The sequence below is a fragment of the Pseudochaenichthys georgianus genome, chromosome 20, assembly GCF_902827115.2.
Source record: "Pseudochaenichthys georgianus chromosome 20, fPseGeo1.2, whole genome shotgun sequence".
NCBI lineage: Eukaryota > Metazoa > Chordata > Actinopteri > Perciformes > Channichthyidae > Pseudochaenichthys > Pseudochaenichthys georgianus.
Window position 1 is genome coordinate 20,220,748 of NC_047522.1, and position 20,307 is coordinate 20,241,054.

At 45.0% G+C, this 20,307-nt stretch overlaps 1 protein-coding gene across 1 annotated transcript in view; it reads right to left on the reverse strand.

Annotated features, from left to right (window-relative positions):
• Nucleotides 1-20,307, reverse strand: part of drosha (drosha ribonuclease III) — an 85,385-nt gene that overhangs the window by 35,902 nt on the left and 29,176 nt on the right. The window contains exons 16-22 of the mRNA XM_034108601.1: nt 19,765-19,872; nt 15,796-15,903; nt 10,820-10,958; nt 10,654-10,714; nt 10,306-10,365; nt 7,376-7,483; nt 5,345-5,439 (exon numbers count right to left, since the gene is read on the reverse strand). Coding sequence (XP_033964492.1) covers nt 5,345-5,439; nt 7,376-7,483; nt 10,306-10,365; nt 10,654-10,714; nt 10,820-10,958; nt 15,796-15,903; nt 19,765-19,872 — 679 coding nt within the window. The remainder of the gene's footprint in view (nt 1-5,344; nt 5,440-7,375; nt 7,484-10,305; nt 10,366-10,653; nt 10,715-10,819; nt 10,959-15,795; nt 15,904-19,764; nt 19,873-20,307) is intronic.

Below are 20,307 nucleotides of genomic sequence, written 5' to 3' on the forward strand. Positions count from 1 at the left end.
TTGTGCAGCGGTTTTATTATGTGCATTAAATGAGCCAGTGGAAATGGTGCGAGGTGTCGGTTGCAAGTCTAACTGCACAACGGCTTTCATGGACGACATCAAAAAACATACGAGGGATCCATCATCTGGAGCAGAGAACTGCTTTCAGATGGCTACGGGCCCTTACAAACAACACCACACACACACACACACCACACACACACCACACACACACACACACCACACACACACACACACACACACACAACACACACACCACACACCACACACACACACAACACACACACACACAACCCACACACACACACACACACACACACATCACACACACCCACAACACACACACACACACACACACACACACACACACACACACACACACACACAGGGAAGATGCAACCTACATCACCAAAACCATAGAGAGATACAAACAAACCAAACACCCACTCTTACTGCCTTCCATGCCCTTTACTTATAAACAGAGGGGGAATGACTGCCAGACGTCGGCCAAATGTTTGTGAAATTTGATTCAGCCCGACAACTTCGTCTTACCCTAGCAGCTACTTTGGCTAATAACAGGCTTTTATAAATGTGGATGCCCTTTATAGATATATAAATCTAGCCTAGATTACATTTCATGCAATGCTTATAACCATCCCAAATCTGAAACACAATATGTCAGTAAATCAATATCTATAGCTCTAAATTCTTCTCACTGTCCCCGCAGATGTTCATCGGTAGGCAGGGCTTCTGAAATCTTGGCATGGCGGGGTTTCCCTGAGGCTGACCGCAGGAAGCCCAGGAGAGGGGAGCGGTTCTTCGCGGGATGTTTCCCACTAAGCGTGAGCTCTGAGATTTGTGGTTTCACCATAATGTGGACTTCAGTTCTAGACGCCTCGACGTAGCAGATGTTTCCCCTGGAGACCAGCTGCGGGAGGAGAAGAACTCCCTCTAGGACGATGTTGTGAACGTCTTTTAACTATCACTCATAAAGCATTCATGTGTGTTAACACTGAAGCTAGCTTGGTGTGGGGTGGGGCCGCGGAAGCAGCTTTTTTTCATGTTCTGAGGACACAGCAGATTCGGAGAGCTCCCCAAATGGGAGGCCTCAAAGTTTTTCCTTCCCATTACATTTTTAAAACTTCTTCCAAGCGTTAGGAGAAGGTAGGGGGTAAGCAGGGAGGAAGGGAAAAACCAGGAGAGCCTCAAGGGATTTAAGAAGGTATTACAAATCTCAAAGCAACACCTTTGGTGTCAATCAAAGGGCCTGTGGATGAAGAAACCAAGATATGCTCTTAATTCTAGCGAGAACACTTTTGACGAGGAGGCTGTCCGTGCAAAAAAGCTTGCCTCAAAGCGATCCAATCAATCGCACAACTTGCTGCAATCCTTAAACGGAGATCTGTGTTTCGCAGTAAACCCTGTCAGCCTGCAGAGTTGCAGCTGACGCCCTGAATACACACAGCCCACAAAGACGCCCAGCCAACTCAACGGGCAATGATATGCTAGCATCTCTCCGCAGCTCATCTCGCAGTAACATCATGCACGGGTCAAATCACTCAGTCTCAGAGCTCCGGCACATTCAACCCCCTGAGTTGTGAAGACAGCGTACAATAAAGAAGGACTACAACCACGGAGGTAAAGCTGCCTGGAACATGCAGTTACTGACTCTGCGGTGGTGGGCCCAGTTGTTTGAGAGTTCCCTTTTGAAAAACTTCAGGAAATTGATTTACAAGCCTTTTTCCTTTTCAAATCTCTTATGTCATTTGAACCTTAGAAACTTTGAATGACATACTTAAATATATTTTGAGGGCGGTGGTGGCAAAGTCGATAGGGACTTGGCTTGGCAACTGGAAGGTCACCAGTTCAAGTCCCGGCAAGGCACCGTTCCCCACACTGCTCCCTGGGCGCTGTTCAAAATGGCAGCCCCACTGCTCCTAACACTAGGATGGGTCAAATGCAGAGAAAACTATTTCCCCACGGGGATTAATAAAGTATATCCAACTATCTCAAGAACTCAAATGTAACCTCCAATGCTCCCAAAGCTCATTACCTCTTTTGCCATTTTGATAAATGGTCGGCGTTGCACTGTTCTTTGCAATCTTTCCCTTGTAGATGTGTTGGATACTTAGCTTAAAGAATAAGGAAACTTTCCAAACTTTTTGTATTGAACAAAAAAAGGATACTAGAGTCAAATGGAACCCAAAACTGGAAGTGATAAATCAAAACTTTTCTTCCAGTACTGTGTAGTGTAGAGGATATCATTCAAGGCCATAGAAGGCCTGCCATTAATGAATCTCCACATCTGTCACAAGTGTAATGCAGACAGCCATGCCGACTGTACAGTGTTATGTTTAGGAATAGAATTCCAATGTCTGTGGGCTTTCAGTGACCAATAAAAACCCAGAGTCAGGGGCATATGAAACACCAGTGGCTGACAGTCACATTAATAACCGAGAATGAATTATTCAAAAACGCTCAGGCTCTAATCCATCAAATAATATATTAAGCCGCTCCCTCTCGGCCCAATGGGGGGACGGACACAGAAAGCAACACATTCAAGTAAAAAAAAAGAAGAAACCAAAACATTTTTTTTACTACAGCACCGACAAAGGCAGGCTGAGAGCATTGTAACATCAAACATCTTACTTTTCAAAAATGACGCTTGGGGCGGGGGGTAAGAAAGAGAAACAAAAAAAGAGTGCGCGCAAGAAACCAACTCCACCACTGCAGCAATTAACAAAGGAAGCAACTCGCTCAATGAATCCACCGGCTGCATTGTGTATGAATCTGATATTCAGCAAGTGAGAGATAATCCTTTCTCTTAATAGGAAGAGCTTAGAGAGGGCCCTCACAAAGGTTCACCATCTGTATCCCCCATGGCTGCTGGCAGCGTATAATCCACAGATCAACTGTACAAGGAAATTAGGGCCATAAAAACAGAGTGAGGCCTCTTTTCTTCTTCTCTCAATTCTGTTCAGACTGTTCGGAAAAGGGAAGGAAGCGACGGAGGCTTATCAGTGAAGAAGACCTGGAGGGAAACGGCAGGGCAACAGGCGTGCAGCGTTTCTATGAATAGCAGAGAAAGCGGTTTCTAAAGAGGAAAAGTAGGCAAAAGTACAGAGGGAGAGGGTGAGCGAGGACGGGGGAGGGGGTGGTACAGAATGGGAGGTGCGCAGGGCAAAAGAGCCCAAATGAGAATGGCCCACTCCGGCAGAAGTTAATGACAGGGGATCAGAAAAGCAAGATTTCCATTCAACACTTTGAATTATTCAGGGTTGCAGGGCGACCATTTGCATTGCAGATGCCTTTGCTTTCCATTCCTCTACCGCTCTCTCTGCAGCGCTCTGGCTTTCTTTCCTCTCCGTGTCTCGAGCTAGAAAATGGCCCTGCCTCGGGGTTAGTAGATACATTCTCGGCTTCATGGAGGAAAAGCTTTGCCCATGCAAAGCAGGAGATTATCTGCCATTTCCAACAAAGCCCAGGTTCGATGGTCACTGTGGCAAGGAAACAAATAAACAAAGGTCAGAAAAACATGCAGAGTAAGCCGGTGGAGGGCCTTGGAAATAGTATGAGCATGTCATACTCCATCAGAACTTTCAGTGTGGCGGAAAAGGGCCCATTTGATTTGCACGCATGTGAACGCTGGAGAAATACACACGATAAAATACAAAGACAAAAGTGATGGTACCTTCAGAGAACAAGGCAGCGACACGTCTGCAAGTGCATGTCTGTTGATGTGGCGCCTGCTGCTTTTAGGAAAGCGGCGGTTGATGTCTTTGTCAGGTGAGAGAGGCGTGCGCGAGGATGACATGACAGCGTTTGTGGACATCATCTTACCGTGTGTGAGCGATGCAAGTTTGTGTTGTGAGGAGAAAAGGCTCCACTCCAGCAGCAGGGGCTGGGGGATGAGGAGGTGGGAGATGACAGAGCGACATGATGACTCATCTGCGTGGCACATATTTCACCTAATAACACCCAAACTCGAGAATCACAGGGGGAACAGAGAGTTAGAGGAACGCAAAGGGACATGAAGAGGAAGGCTGAGACAGGGAGCGCGGAGACGGATAGACGGCTCAACGACAAGTCTTAAAGGAGGCCTTTGAGCTAAAAAAAAACTGAAATGAAGATGAAAAAAGTCTAAGAGAAAGGAGAGGCAACATCAGACGGCATTCACAATTCAACTGGCTTTGAAAGTGCGTATGTGTGCATGTTTTGCCCCTCAGCATGTGTGTCTGTCGTGCAACAGGGGGCGGGGTGATATTTTTGAGTTAGTTATCTAAGCCCATCACTGCAGGGTGCTCTCTGACAGCGGTTTTCTCACAGGTTCCTTCATAACAAGCTGTTTATTCATCACTTTTAGTAAGTTGAAATATGAAAAAGGCAAGGGAAAAAAGAAAATAGGGCCGTCCGGCTTCCTGGCCCCCGCTGCGTTGTTCGGGTGTGTGCGGCGATGAGGCGACAGCGACAGCCACGGGACAGAATAGATTACGGCTCAATCTCTGTCGATAATGAAACCCGCGACAAGTTCGGGGGCCGCGGGGCCGACAGGGGGCCGTGGTGCCAGTCAGCACTTTCCCCACGCACTGCTGTGTTGGTGCAGGGGGAGGACGGTCTCTTTTTAAAGCCACCCACTTCCCGTATCTATCATCAGGGGAGCGCAGACATGGCTGCACTGGTTCAATCAAGATGGTGTATAAGATGAGGAAAGCTGCCGACTCTGCAGCTCTCGAAGAGCGAGGCTGAGCTTAGCGCTGCCCATGGGGTCGCATGGAAAGAGGGAGTCGGTCCGCTCCAAGAGTTCTGTGTGTGTATGGTTTTAAGCACGGGGTCCTATTCACTGCACAAACTCCAGCGCGGAGCTGCCAGTGAGACGTATAGCGAGCTTGTGTGTGTGTTGCTCCGGGATTGCCTCGTCCAGCCAGAGGTCAAAACCACACCTCCCGAAATCAATGAAGTGTGTAATGTTTCCAGGGCGTAATGGGAGATCCACTGCAGCTTTTTACGCAGCTTAACACACGCAGACCTGAGCTTAACTATTAAAGATTCCATTGTATTCAAAGCACCTGAAGTTAGCAGGTGATTAAAACCATTAATGCAGGGAAGCATTCACGGTGCTGCTGCAAAGTCCAGCAAAACCTCATTGGAGTTAAATTACAGTATTAAAACCCTACGTAATTGTGTGTTGTGTTTTGTAGGAGCGGAAGAGGACACCATTTGTTTTCACTATATGTAAATCTAGCCTTTTAGGAATAGATTTACATATTAGTTCACTCAAATGCAATTCTCTTTTTTGTTCCCCCGCACACCCATCATCCCTGCTTCGGTCCCGGGGGAATCTCACCGATAAGAGCCTCAAAGCAGTTGGCCATGGCGTGACGCAGGTCCGACTCCCGGCACAGATCGGGTCCGTGAGCGTAGAGCATGAAGCGATACCAACTCCAGTTTCTGCAAAAGACAAACACATTCATATCAGTGCGCCGCCACCTCGATAATAGCCTCTTGAAAAAGTAATAGCATTTTTTGGCATTGCACATTTTCATAGGCTCTCTATGGAAAACAAGGGGGGGCCAAGGGGGCCAGAAAACTCGGGGGAAATGAAAAAGATTGCCTGCCCTTGCTGGAAAAGGTTCTACTTCATGGCACTGACAGATGTGCCCATGTGTTGTCCAGCTGTGGCATGATGCACTAAGCCAGGACAGGAGCAAAATGTTCACACACACACAAACAGAAACACACACACGGACATGCTCGATAATCCCTAGATACATTGTGAAATAGTACAGTGGTGACCTTCATTCTGTCTAAAGCGTAGGAAGCTCTTATACTGGTTAAGCACCTATCACAATAAAATACATTAGAAGTATACGTTTGCATAACAGAGAATTACTCACCAGGCTACACCACCTTATTAATGTTAAAGAGGCGCCATTTTGCACATTGTCTGATTCATATTTTTATTTTGTGACATGTTTAATGTTGAAAAAGGTCTTTATTTTTCTCATACTGCCTGTGCTGCATCACCCGTTTTCACCTTTAGTGATGTCCACTATGTTGTGGAGGTAAACAAATGGGTCCAATGGAAGCGTTTCAGGCATTAGGCAGAAGGGGGGAAACTTGGGATTATAGCCTCTGCAGACCATTTACATGCACTAAAACCTATAGAGAGGGAAAACCCCAAAAAGCATAGGACCTTTTCAAAAAATTAAGACGTATAATTTACTATAGTACTTACAATAACGCTAAATAGTACATAATATGGTATTTTACAATATTATCACTACCAGTACTATCATTGTACGATTATATATTTTTGTTTTCGCTAGTTTTGCAACGAATAGTTGGCTAATCGATTACTTTAACTACAGAAAACATCTTCACAACAAAGAAAATGATTATTTGTTGAAGCAATTCTTCATGCAAAATAGGCTAAAAACAATTGCTATATGGAAATGTCCTGCTGTAAATAATGCTGTGTTGGTTGGGACTCTGGGTCAGTCAAACTTTCTGTAACTTTTTCTTTGAGCCGCTTCAACAGTAGCCCAACTTGATTTTCCTGGCAGTGCACCACAGAGGAATACCCGGCAAAAAACAGTCAGGGTGCTATTTAATTATGGCTGATAACTGTTGGTGGTATCCCACCCCCCGTGATTGCACACACAAATTAAATCACAATTCAGAAATACTCCAACTCAGAGGGAACCCGGTCTGACTTTTAAGCCTTCCAAGTGAAGTGGCGGATTACGCCGTAGCTCGCTGAAGATATTTTTTGAAAGATAATTGTGAGTGTTCTTGAGCAGACGGCTTTAGAGGAGCCTGGTAAACAATTTGGCAACGTTGAACACTGTATCACACTCACTTTACCGCGAGCGGCAAATTGAAACAAGCCAAACTGCTACACAGCACTAATGCAGATTCGGGCGACTGCATCTTTGTATTCAGCGGGGAGCAACATGAAAGATTGAAGTTTTTTAATTGCTTTCTCCACATCACGGGACGATTATTGTTGTGTTCTTTACAAACGTGCCAGTGAGTGCGGCTTGGCTGTACTGCGCTGCCAGCGAGAGAGGGAAGGAGGGAAGAAAGGGGGCCCGGCGATAACAGGAACTGGAGAGTGTTTCAGGAAGACTTCTAGGGGCCCATAGGGACCCAAGCCGCACTAGTCTAGCACTCCAAAACAACAACCTTTTAACTCCAATTAGAAACCTGAGGGGGCAGAAAAAAAAGGTAAGGTATGGCAGCAAGACAAAATTACCCTTTTCCCAAGTGTCCCCTTAAAAAGAGGCAAAGTCATAACGGCAGGACAAGAAAAAAAGAACACCGTCTCAGACATTGTCTCCTGTCAGTTCGCAGACCTTTCACAGGTACGGGTTACCGGTTTACCTTGGCTAGCATGGCTAAGTGCTGGTTCTGCACGATGGCTGTTCTGTAGGTGGCCAGGCCGCCCTCCTCCAGACCGGGAAACAAGTAGTACAAGTGGACACTGTGGATGGAGACATTAAAAGAAAAGAGCAAAGTTCAAGTCCAAGTCACTTGATGTCAGATTTAATGGTTTGGAGACATTTTAAGTTGGAGAGCAGGAGAGCTACAGCTACAGCAAGTTAGATTTGGGCGTTTTAAAACACTTTCTTGCTGCCATTCATCATAGAGTCAAGTGTAAGACAACTTTACACACCATTTTCTGTGTAAAGTGGCCAAATCGAATTAATTGTATCCTTCAAAAAACTAAAATGAGATTTTCCCCTAATTGTGTGGTAAGATAAAAACAGTTACTTTTTTAATCGCCTCATCCTGGATATACCAATTTTGACAAGACCTCCTAATTAATTTTCCAGATATTGAAGCCTTTCCAGGTCTGTGTTGGATCCCAGAGAGGTCCGCGGACGCTTCAGTGGTTCCACAGCTGGGTTCCGGGCGAGCAAGTTCCATTTTCATTACGGTACAGCGTCTCCCTAACCGCGGCGTATCATTTGATTTCATTTGAATTAAAGCAGGCCATTTAATTCAGTCATTTCTAATCAATGCAAAGAGAGGAAAGCAGGTGGTGCTCTGTTTTCCAAATTAACGAGAGGTCTATTTGTTAGGCTATTGTGGTCTTAGTGTGAAAACAAAGCACTTGGAATTAATAAAAAAACACTCGTGTGCAATGAAAAATAATTATAGCTGAGATTTTGGTTCGCTGGATAAAGTGTCAGTCACAAAGAGTGGCTAACTGGGCTTCCTTTAGGAGAACATGGTGTATTTTAATCAGAGGATAATGTTGATTCAAAGAGAAAAAGGCCCTAACATTATTTTTTAAAGCAGTGAACTATCGACCTCACTGAGCGTGCCGTACATCAAAGCTTCATTAAGTGGACATTAAAGTTGGATCTCTTTCTCTTAACTCTGAAACTTATTCATTCACAAGTTCAGCAGCAGTGGTTCTAAATCTTATGGGAGAAAAATACGAAAAAATTAAAGTGATATTAACTCAAAACATTGTGTTCTTAATGCAATTCCAAAGATGACTTCTGGTTTGCCCGTCAGGCTTTCATCTTTAATAATCATTACTAATTTAAAAATGCACCTGAACTTATGTACTCCTAATTAAATATTAACTTTTCCAGAAGAAGGAACACAAATATTGTCAGTGGACTTTCTCTTCTTTTCTTTTTTTAAACAGGCCGTAACCCCTTCTGTCCGACACTTACTCCCTGTGTTAGGGCTATTTAAATGTGCAAAAATATTCTGTTGGCTGGATAGCAGAGGCACAGATAGCCTCTGAGGGCCGCGCTCACTGGAGGTGCACAAGGCAGTTGGCTGGATCTGCTGTACCCATTTAACTGGACAAGAGGCTGATAAATAATTCAGAGGGCCAGAGCGTAGGCCAAGCATGTCTCGTCAGACGCTAACAATCAAAGAAGGGAGGCCGAGGAAGCCAAAACATAGCTAGAGATAACAAGAGAAACAGAGGATAACCACCTTTTTTGTAACACTGTTCCTGCAAGGAGCGGGAGCAGTGTCCTGTGTAACTCAGTGATACTTACTATTGCAGTTTAATTCATTCAGGCTGTGAAGTGTTGGCACCAAGGCTACAAATGAGTTTTTTATAGTAGAAGATATGCTGTCTGGCAAAAGGAAGTCAGATCAAATATATATGGTTAAGTAGTGCAGGAAGTTACGGTTTAATGGTGGGAATGTTTAGACAGTGGGTGTTTCTCAATGTCGAGGACGCTTCCTTGGTAGCACATGTACTTCCGAGTCACTTGCTTCAGAAGCGAGGCAAGAATCCTTCCTAGCCTCGGAAGACGAAGAATGGTGGAACAGGCTAACGGGTGTGTGTCATATGAGAGGCCCCGCCTTAAATGGAGCGCGATTTCCGCCAAAGATTTGGAAATTGGTCCGTGCGCAAAGCATTGTGGGGATTTTAAAACTGCGGAGGATACACATGTGCAGCCTCGAAATTTCCCGCAACGAAGGACGCCGGCCTCGGTAGAATTCCAAGCATCCTGGACATTGGAACAGTCCTTCGGCGGGACGCGGTGACGTAGCATCCTTGAAATAGTGGCTCTGGAGCAGCCTTCCCGGACATTGAGAAACACCCAGTGTCTAAGAGAACTTATGGGTAGGATTGGTTGGCTTGTTTTGCCTTATGAAGGGACTGTTAGCCGTGTTCTGGAAACAGAGCTCATTTACCCACTTGTGGTTGCTCTGTTCCTACAATTTGAGATTGATTTCAAATATGTTGGGACTCTCTTTATTAAATATAAGACAAACTTGTTTATGAATAATTTATTAATTTCTCTTTATGGAATTAATCAAAAATGAAGTCCTGAGCAAGAGATAAAAAAGCCCTTTTCTTATGTTTTCAGGTTCCACCCTGATGAAGAGGTACAGTGGGCAGGTGGGCTCTGCCTCGCTAGGTTGTGTGAGATTAATAATAGCATCTCATAATTAGCACTGTGCTCGGGTAAGTGCCCGGCAGCAGCGTCCACACTCACCCGGGAGTCAATAACACAGTCAGCAATCCTTGACAGCTAATTGCAAGTTGTCATGGAGAATTTCAGCCCGTTAAAAAGAGGTAGTGGGGGAAAAAATGACATCCCTGCTTCCAATTGCCAGTAGATCACTGTCTTGAATGAGTGGAAAGTATGGAGGAGAGCGTAGTTGTGACAGACACGGATAGATGTAGACAATAAGAAAGAGGGAGAGATGAAGTGAGGTGTGGGTGGGGGGGGGGGGGGGGGGAGAAGAAAGGCCGATAGTGTTGTAGTCGGCTTCATTTAGCACATGTGTCTATCAAAGATGCAGAGAGCGCTTTCTCACCTGGTGAGGAACTCGACTACGGCATCACCCAGGAACTCCAGTCTCTCGTTGTGATTGATCCTGGGGGCGAGGAGGAGACAGGACGGGGGGGGGGGGGAAGTTGAAAAAGTAGTGTGAAAGATGGTCAAACACGCATCAGAGAATAACAGTAGCTCACGTTCAATAATAAGTAGCCGTTGCTCTCAAAATTAGCTCATTTCATTTCCCCTGTGATGTCCGTTCTCTCACAGTTCAAGTTAATTTTCTTGTCAGCAGGCCCGCTGGGTGTATTAATCACAACGATGGTCCCTTTGATTGCCCCTGTGGTCAGTGATAGCGTGAACAGATATGTGGCTGCAGGAGGCCTACCTGGAGGGGGAGGGGTCATCCTGCCCCAGCCGAGACATGATGTTAATCAATGTGTTGATTCCTGGAAGAAAACCCCCGCAGAGAGGTGAGGGATAGAGTGGTCATTTGACAGTAAAAATAGAAACGGGGCAGGGAATAATTGGCATGAAAAGGAAGCGGGACCCACCTTTCTTCCTCATGTACATGTGGTGGACCTTCCTGTCTCCGTACTTCGGCTGGCGGATGCCACAGTTGGAGAGGGAGTTGCGGGCGTGATCGGGATTCATACCGAAGTTCAGGTGGTGACTGGGGTGAGTCATGGCGAGCTGGAGGAGAGAGGAGAGAGTTGCAAAGAGGGCTGAGGTGACACTTTTCAAAGAAGGTGAAAGGACCAGAACAGGGTCGCGGTGGAAAAGTCCTTTCTGCTTACAAATGATCTCAATGGATTGAAATGGCCTGGAAGTAATAGCCAAGTGGCAGCCATGATAAGATCGGTTAGAATCCTCTAAATGACAGGAAAGGAGCTTCAATGCTTCCTTTATTGTATCCTTTAGCATAGGATACGGGATCATCCTTTACAAAAGGAAAGAAGATAATGCTTCTCAAAGTCTGTGCGGCTGCAACATTTAAAATTGCATAATTAGTACGTGATTGATAAGTGGGTTCGTATATATGTATGCGAACGGCAAGTCATCAATATAATAATCAATAACATTAGCTGTTGCATCAGGATGGCGTCACCCAGTTCAGTCTCTTTCCCTAAGACCTGATAAATAGTCCTTCCTTAACCCCATGGTGTTTTTCCACTGAGGTTGAGGAAAAGTGGTTAGGAAACGACTCGAGGGCCCGATTTCTTTTTTAAAAAGTCAACCGCAACCAGATTCTTAATTTGCATGAATACCCTCAACAGAGCCTGATGGGTTCCATTTCCTCGTTTTGTCTAATGACTAATTACAAACGGTAACACAGTTCAAAGCAAATCACTCTAATAATGTCGGATCAGCAATCGCTCGAAGGAACAGAAGAGAGGGACGTGTGCTTAGGTGAGGACACAGGAAGAGAAAGTTCCCTCATGCCTCTTCGTCACAGTCAGGTGGTCTATATGAAAATTAATAACTTTCAAACCTGTAAAGACAGGCAAAAGTGGGAAATAAGCCTGAAGGAAGCGTATTAGTCGGCATTCAGCTTGTTTGAAAAGGACGAAAAACTGCTGTGCCTAGAAAGACTGCCACGGCTGAACATCTCAAATTCACTCAGGGAAGAAAAAGGCAAAAGATAGGGCTCAGTAGGATATGTCAAGCCTTTATCCATCTTACATTAGTAGAATGTTAATCTCAGCCAAAAAAACACGAAAGAGAACTCCAACTACTCTCCCCCCTGGGCTTGCTTTTCAAAATGCTTGTCTCCTTTCAGCCAACTTCAAATCAATTTCAAGCTCCAATGAGATATATATGTAAAAGTTAACAGAGAGGTTTCAATATTTATAGTTGCTCAAGAGGCCTTCAGCTTTGTTGCCTTGAACACCGAGGCGACAGATTCAACAGCAATTGTATTTTTTTTCCTGCGGTTAGAAGAAAGAAAGCGAGTTATTTGACATGACACAAAAATAAATCTAGCAATTCTCAGCGCCGTGTTGACAGTTTGATAACAAATAAATAAAAACAACACCAACAACCATGTCTATTTCCACTTTCAACTCACGTTGTGCGAATGTCAGACAGAAGTCGATGACCACCTACTACACAGCCTCAACAACAGATTTGGGTACTCGACAGGAATCCCATCAAAAATAACACACTCTGTAAACACTGCAGGTCCATCACAGTTACGGACAACATTCAACAACGGTATTGGCTTTTAAGTTGAATCTGTGGGGCGGATTGACGTCTGCAACTGTTCCTGTCAACATAATGACTGCGTAACGTATCGGAGAGATTTGGATTTAGTGATCACTGCCTCAGCTGCTGCTCAACTGCCTTTGGCTAAATGGGAGTAAACATCATCAGTCAGTTGGGAGTGGCAGACTTGGGTGGAAAGCGTGTTCCTGAACCCACATGCGGGGAAACTGATGGGCAAACTGCCTGTTTGGCAAACAGCACCCACAAAGCTTTGTATCACCGTGCACTGCATTATTGGATATGCACAGGTAGATGAAGACTCGGGGGTAAAGAAAAGAGACTGGAATCAAATATTGAAATATCAGATTTGTTTATTAAAGGAATGGCATACGTTTGTTTGTAGTTGCATTGGCCTTACAGTAGCATTTTGAGTTCTTAGCGCATAATCCATTCGTTTGAATTCATGAAGACTTTTCTTGATTCTTTGTTCATTGTGTAAGCAAGCGAGAAAAACAAAGTTGTGGGAAGTGTTATTGATATCAAATGGTTATCTTTGGGGTGAATTTTTCCTTTAACAGCTGGGTGTGCAGCCCTTATGTAACATTGCTATAAAAGACCATCCCCTTGCATTGTTATGTAATATCTAACATTTGGAATATTCAAACATGCTCAGAAATATAAGCACATGTTAAAGCCTGTAGCCCTCAGAGGCTATCTGTGCCTGGAAATGCATGAAATAGATGGGCGTCCCAATCATATGGCTGGGTATGAATAACATTCTGAATAACGAAAAAGCATAAAAGACCCTGGCACTCAGTGAAGAGCCTCATTGGTGGGGGGCACACAAACAAAAGCACGCGAGCCGGGGCCGAGAACTTGTACGGATACATTATTGAGATCCTCTGTGATGCCTCTCATCCTGTCAGCATGGGTCAAAAGTGAGGGACGGGGATGAAGCAACAGGGAGGAGGGTGATTACGAGGGTCTGGTGGATGTTGGGATGCCGGAGCATGTGGCGACCGTGAACACATGTCTCTCCATCTCCAACCCACCTGCCCCTACCCCAGTTTTAAATGTTAAATGTTTCACAGCGAGGCTCTCAGAAGAGGAGCTTCAAAGGGCCGCGGAACCACTGGAGCCAGGCGGGTGGGGGGGGGGGAGGGGGAGGGGAGGTTCCCGCTCTCTACCTGGCTTTTTTGGAAGTTGCCTCATGCAAAGATCACATTGTCATTCTGTACTGAAGTAGCAGGCGTGTTGCTGCACAGAGAACCGAGTGATGTCCAATGGATTAACTGACTGAATGTATACAGTGATGATACACTTCGGACATGTGTTCTCCTTGCGTGTTTGATTCCCAGATATGATTTCATTGAATTACAGTGCGAGCTGGAAACAAGCATTGATTTCTGTGCGGACCCACACAACTCTGTCTCCCGAATGATCTGCTGCTTTCATCTCTTCGAAGCAAAACATAGCTTGCCTTTAATGGGAGTACAGCTCATTAACCTTCAAAGCCAGAACACAAAATCCCATTCTGAAATAGCTCTTCCACTGCCCCAAACCAAGCATGGCAGCCTGTTCCTCTGCAGAAATACCCCTTTAAGTGTAACCCACAGTGTCTCATTAACACTCAGTGTGTGTTAAATGTGTCAAAATAGAAATGTCAAAACATGTCTAAAACACTTTAGACTTGTACAAGGTATACTGTGTTCGACGATTAATACTCTTTGATAAATGTTCATTCCAGGGAGCTGCAGAAGTGCCTATTTTATTCATATAATAATATTATTGTATACAATCAAGCAATACAAATGGTGATTTTTCTAAAAAGGAAACCAATAAGTGGATCAGTCTCGAGGTCTCTTTTGAATATGTACTAGTGCTTCTTTATAAAAGCTATAGTATTTCTTACACAATACATTTGTTACTCTATCAAGGAATAGTCCATAGAATATGTGATTACTAAAATATTTGTTAGCTGCAGCTCTTCTCATAAATTTCCACTGGAAAACATTCCCCTGATTAAATATGATCATGTCATCAGAAAGGGGGAAATGGGATGTGATGGCAGATCTGAAATCAGTTTGACTCGGAGAGGGCTTTTTGAAGAAGCACCGTCGCACTCATGCAGCCGTCCTGTCCAAACCTATCTGGGCACAAAGTGTGTGTTCTGTGTAGTATACGAGGAATGTACTGTAAGCCAAGCAATGATGGCTCCCTCCTTGGGTCATTTCGGTCCCAGAAGTGGTGAACTGCTGACAGCCTCGGCTTTATGAACACACACACACACACAAACACACACACACACACACACACACACACACACACACACACACACACACACACACACACACACACACACAAACAGCAGTGTCATGGTGTTCACACTTAAGTGGATAGAATTGCGATGGAGACAGACAGCCAGGTAACACACTGCAGAGAACTGTATGGGAGCTGTCATGATCAAACTGATTGTTTTTCTTTTGTTTGTCTCTTTTGAAAGATGAAGGACTTGAATGAGAGTAGAGGGGGGGGACAGATCCATTAAGAGAGAGAGAGAGAGAGAGAGAGAGAGAGAGAGAGAGAGAGAGAGAGAGAGAGAGAGAGAGAGAGAGAGAGACGGCAGATTTCAGGCTCAAATTGGCGTCTCTTTGATGAAAGCCACGCAGGCTGTCGGCCGCCGGGTGGCCTCGCAGCGGGTCAGCGTTCCCTTTTTAACGCTCGTAATGATGGGTCGTCATTATACAAACGACAAAAAGGTCAATCTCCGATCGATACGTGCGAACACGCGCAGACACACACGGAGCCTTGAGCGTATCTCAATGCATCCTTCCCCTTTTTAACTATGTATAGGCTACAACACATTGATTTCTAATGTATCAGGTTATGACAGCTCTTCGATATTGCCGGAGGCGGCCGGGGGGCTTGCTACAGGAACACACAGCTTGAGGCTGCAGCCAGTTACGGAGGAGGCTGTTGTCCTGACTACTGTCACCGCGGCTCACAGTGGGCCCGAGCGGCTCGTTGCAGAGGTGTGACTCAGGCCGGTGTGTGGGTTACCTTAGTTGACTTCTGAGCCCCGGTTTCCACATGAGCTATCCCTGCAGAGGTGGACTGGGCACGGTAATGAGGCAGACGCTGGATCTCTGCACAAAACTTTTCTTTTATTATCATGCTATCTAACTGGCTGTACATTGCACCCTGTCTGAGAGAACCCCAGGGATTTGGCTACCTATATCCTGTTAGTGATCAACTATGGCAGCCTTTAAATAGTGCAGCTTGGGTCGCACGTTGCGAGTAAGGAGCTGTCGTGACGGTGCCTTACCTGAAGGAGGCAGCGCTCCTTGAAGACGTAGCCGATCAGCTCATCCAGGTGCATCAGACACTGGTGGTACCGGATGTGATGGGTGAGAACAGGCAGCATCATGGCGTGCTGTAGGGGACAGAGAGATCTATCAGAACACTGCGAGTGAGAAGGCAGCAACGGGAGACACAATTGGAAAGGGGGAAAAAAACAGGAAGAGATAGAGAATAGGAATCATGACTTATATGAGAGATGTGCTTGCGGAGCGTGTTTTGAGAGAAAGTGTGATGAAGAGATTGAAAGAAAGGGAGAGGGCTTGATGGAGGGAACAGGCGGGGAGAAATCAATCAGCCGGTCATTATTTATTAAGTGGTGCTCTGCAAGAGAGAGATGAAATAATCAAAAACCCAATCGCAGCGCTGTGCGAGGGAATGACAGAAGGAGGGAAATTCACATTTGGACAGGACAGTGAAATCGAAGACCATTTCGACATGTTGACACTCTTACATTCGGACACACACTGACAGCCCCCTCTGACCCTCATGTATTAAAGAGGGGAGGGGGAAAGTTTCAGCGCAACAAAGTGAAAGAAAAAGTGAAAATGGAGGGAGAGGAGGAGCGCGTATCGACGGGGGATTGTGAGAAGGAACAGCAACAGGCTGATTTGCTGACCACTGACTATTCTCACTGACAGTCAGAGAGCCAATCTACAGAATCATTAGGGCGGGGGGGGGGGGGCTTATCAAGTCGGGGGTAAGTGGTGGCTGAGGAAGTGTAGCAAAGGCTGGTGTACACACATTAACCCCGTGCCACCACATGAGAGAGGAGGGAGCCATGCATGTTTTAATTAGTGCTGCTGGGGGGGGGGGGGGGGGTTCCGAGCAGCGTTGCCACGGAGCCCCAGGGCCGTCACCAGGGCCGCGGTGACACACTCCCCAGGCCTTGTTAAGCAGCCAATTAACAGAGCCAGGCCCTGGTCGTGTCTAGAGCTCCTGACCTGTTCTGATGACTGTCGGAGTGACTGTGTGTGTGTGTGTGTGTGTGTGTGTGTGTGTGTGTGTGTGTGTGTGTGTGTGTGTGTGTGTGTGTGTGTGTGTGTGTGTGTGTGTGTGTGTGTGTGTGTGTGTGTGTGTGTGTGTGTGTGTGTGTGTGTGTGTGTGTGTGTGTGTGTGTGTGTGTGTGTGTGTGTGTGTGTGTGTGTGTGTGTGTGTGTGTGTGTGTTAGAGCGGAGAGGTGGGGGCTGTTAGAGTTGATACTCTGCTAATTAAAAGGTGGAGGATGATGTTTGGGCAGTTTGGACACCGGCCCAGCGGACCAGCGGTCTGACTTTGCTTTTCCCCTGGATGAAATATATGTGAGATTAACTTTAAAAAGTGCACTTCCAATCACTGGATTATGACTTAATTAACTGGAATGTGATCTAAATGGTCTCGACTTATATATAATCATATTAATTTGTTAATCACATGATAGAAACATTTGAAAAGGGTTAGGCAATATGACCAAAAATATATATCACATTGTATACAAATATTTTAAATATATAATTTTATAACACGGTATAGATATACCTGTATATATACAGTATAAAAAACGTCACTAACTGCTATGTAAATTACCAACACATTTATTTTTTTAAATAACCTATACTGCATCACAGTCAGTCATACAAGCAACTTGAGTAAAATACAAGTATTCAAACGAGGCTTTCAATACTCTTACTTAATGTTAAAGACCGTTATAGGAAAATATGAATGTTTTATATTCAACAATGCCAATTAAAATGTGCATTAAGGACGTGATCTACTTCCTACCTACCTGCTGCCATCGATACAAATGTAGAGAGTTGCATTTACCCATGTACTGTGTTGATTATGTGATATAAAAGTAGGCTGATTAACGTAACGAGTGAGTGATGAATCGATGCACAGCACTGTGGCAGAAAGAGAGAGCGGCCCACACGTATTCTCTCTGATGTAGAAAGGAAAACAAGCTGCCTTCCCTTGAAATGTAAAATCGACTGATAGCCTTCTGATGTGATCAGGGACAAAGCAGGAAAACTGCGATTTAATTGTAACTTTTTGTGCTTATACATTGATGAATAAATAAATCCATTGTGCTGCCCGGTCCTTGACGGAGCCTTTCAAGTGAAATAACTTTGGTGTGTCCGAGTGAAGTCAGTAACGAGGGGGCTGGTTCTGTTCGAATAGAGATCCTGCTTTTGAGAATTGGGAAACTACGGGTCAGTTTAGCCGTTATATCTCGTCTGTGTCACACGTTGTGCAGAGTGCATCACCGCAGTTCGAACTGAAATTATTCATGAACCAATTAGTCGTAGCGGTACAGCTTGAAGCAAATATAATTGGGCGGCAATTATGGATCGGATCCTCCGTTGCTAGACCTTGCTGTAAGAGAGGTCTGGTTTGCGGGGATAGAACTTTCCCTCATTCCTCTCCAAATGTGAAATCAGCTGTAGGGTAATCCTTGCTGCGCGTAGGGGTGGGAATTATTTTAGAGGGAAAAAGATGATGGCAATTATTTTGCAGCGAAGCAGGCAGAAAATATTGGAAAAGACCGTAAATAAAAGAATAATGAACTAAAGCACACTTTTACTGAAAATGCATGGACAAATGCAGCTGCGTGTGTTCCAGTGGGCAAAGCATGGCACCAACACATTCAGGGTTATGCTTCAAGTCTCATTAGGGCCGCCTTTATAACTGTAAGCTGCACATGGCGCCCCACTTCCCTGGAGAGACCATATGGAGATGAAATCCCATCGTGCTTTATGTTGCTGCTGTAAATAAGAGCATGAGGAGAGAGATAACGGTACATTCACACTCGACAGACCAGAGTGGTTGTGAAGTATAAATAAAATGTCACGTCGGACCCATCACTTAATGAATGGTATGGCTGCCGAGGCTCTGTGGGAGTCCACTCTCTTTACACACATTTTGACACTTTAAATGGAGAAGTGACGCAATGCGCAGAAAGATCAGAAGACGAGTCCCCGACTGGCCATAAGCACTGGTGTGTGTCCGTCAGAGTGGAAGTTCTCCATGTATGTGCCAAGGATCATTGCGGTGCATTACAAAGTTAGTACATGTTCAACAAGGACTTTGAGGATATTCAAACCTCAAAGTGAGTGCACCAAAAAAAAAACTTCACTAATTGTCCTTTGCAGCCCACAAAAAACAAGGATGTAAGGAGGAGGCAGAATTGCCCATTAAACACGACCACAGCACTTAGTGTTGACGTGCCCTGAAGTGGCTCCGTTGGTTTCAGAATTGATTTTAATATTTTATTGATAACTCCAAGGGCTGTTCATGGTCTGGCTGCTGTTTAGATTGCCGAGACTCTTTTCCTGCAGATACAGAGCCTGGTGTAAGATTCAGTGCTAATAGCCGTACCAGAGTGCAGATTGGAGTCAGTAGGTGAGCGGGCATTTGTAATGAGAGCCCATTGGATCCATTTATAGTCATTTATTGCTCACAATTTTAAAAACGATTGGTAATGAAACATACACCGTCCTACAACATCAATGTCTTGGAAACCACGGTGATACAAAAAGATGGTATTAATCAACCAATTGTTTTTTAATTCCACTTATCATACAGCATCTATTAGCTAAATTCATATTATTGTTTATGTTTCTTTTTTAAACCCCTTTTTTTACACTGCTTGGATGTCTGTTATGAATTATTTATGATACTTTTTTAACACATTTTGTATTATTTTATCAACCATTTTTTTATTTCTGATCTCAATCCTTTCCTTACTTTAAAAATAGGTCTCTTTTTAAAAAATGTAAGCAAAAAAAAGCGACACTCCTTAGATTGTAGTTATGTATATATTATGTAAATGATACGTACATCTGTATGTTTGTGTAAGTGTATGTATTTCTGTGTGTATCAGTGAGTACAAACATCTCAGTGTGAGTTAGATCTCGGAGTATGCAGTGCAGAACATGTCGGTGTTTTTTGTGCGTGTTACCTGACAGACGTCGGAGCGGATGCCGGTCTTCCAGAAGCCCTGACTGCTGAGCTCCACTGTCACCTCGCGGCGCATGGTGTTCTTCTGACGGATCTTCTGAAGAGCTTCCTGCCAAACAATCAGCAAGTCAATTATTGATCTGCTGCAGCCTTCGGGGACTGCTCCCATCCTCAAAACCCCTCCCTCACCTCCCCCCAACAGAGAAGGCTGGCAGATGCAACATAGTGAAAGCTCCATAGCATGACATAAATACTGTAGCGCTGTGGACAGGAGCAACAGGGCACTGACAGCTCTGCTGGCCCCGGCTAATTGAGGCACCGCTGTGGGTCAGCATGGCGGTAGGCAGTGGGGGTGGAGGAAGGCTAATATGGAGGCGTCAAGCCCAGTCGTTAAGAGCCAAGGCACCTGCCTGCCCATTAGGACCCTCACTCAAGAGCAGGAGCAGCAGCTGCAGCAGGAGGAGGAGGAATCATTACAGACACACACATCATGTCAGACCTACAGCAAATAACTGGAAACTCAGTTAGGGAGGGGGCTCTGAGA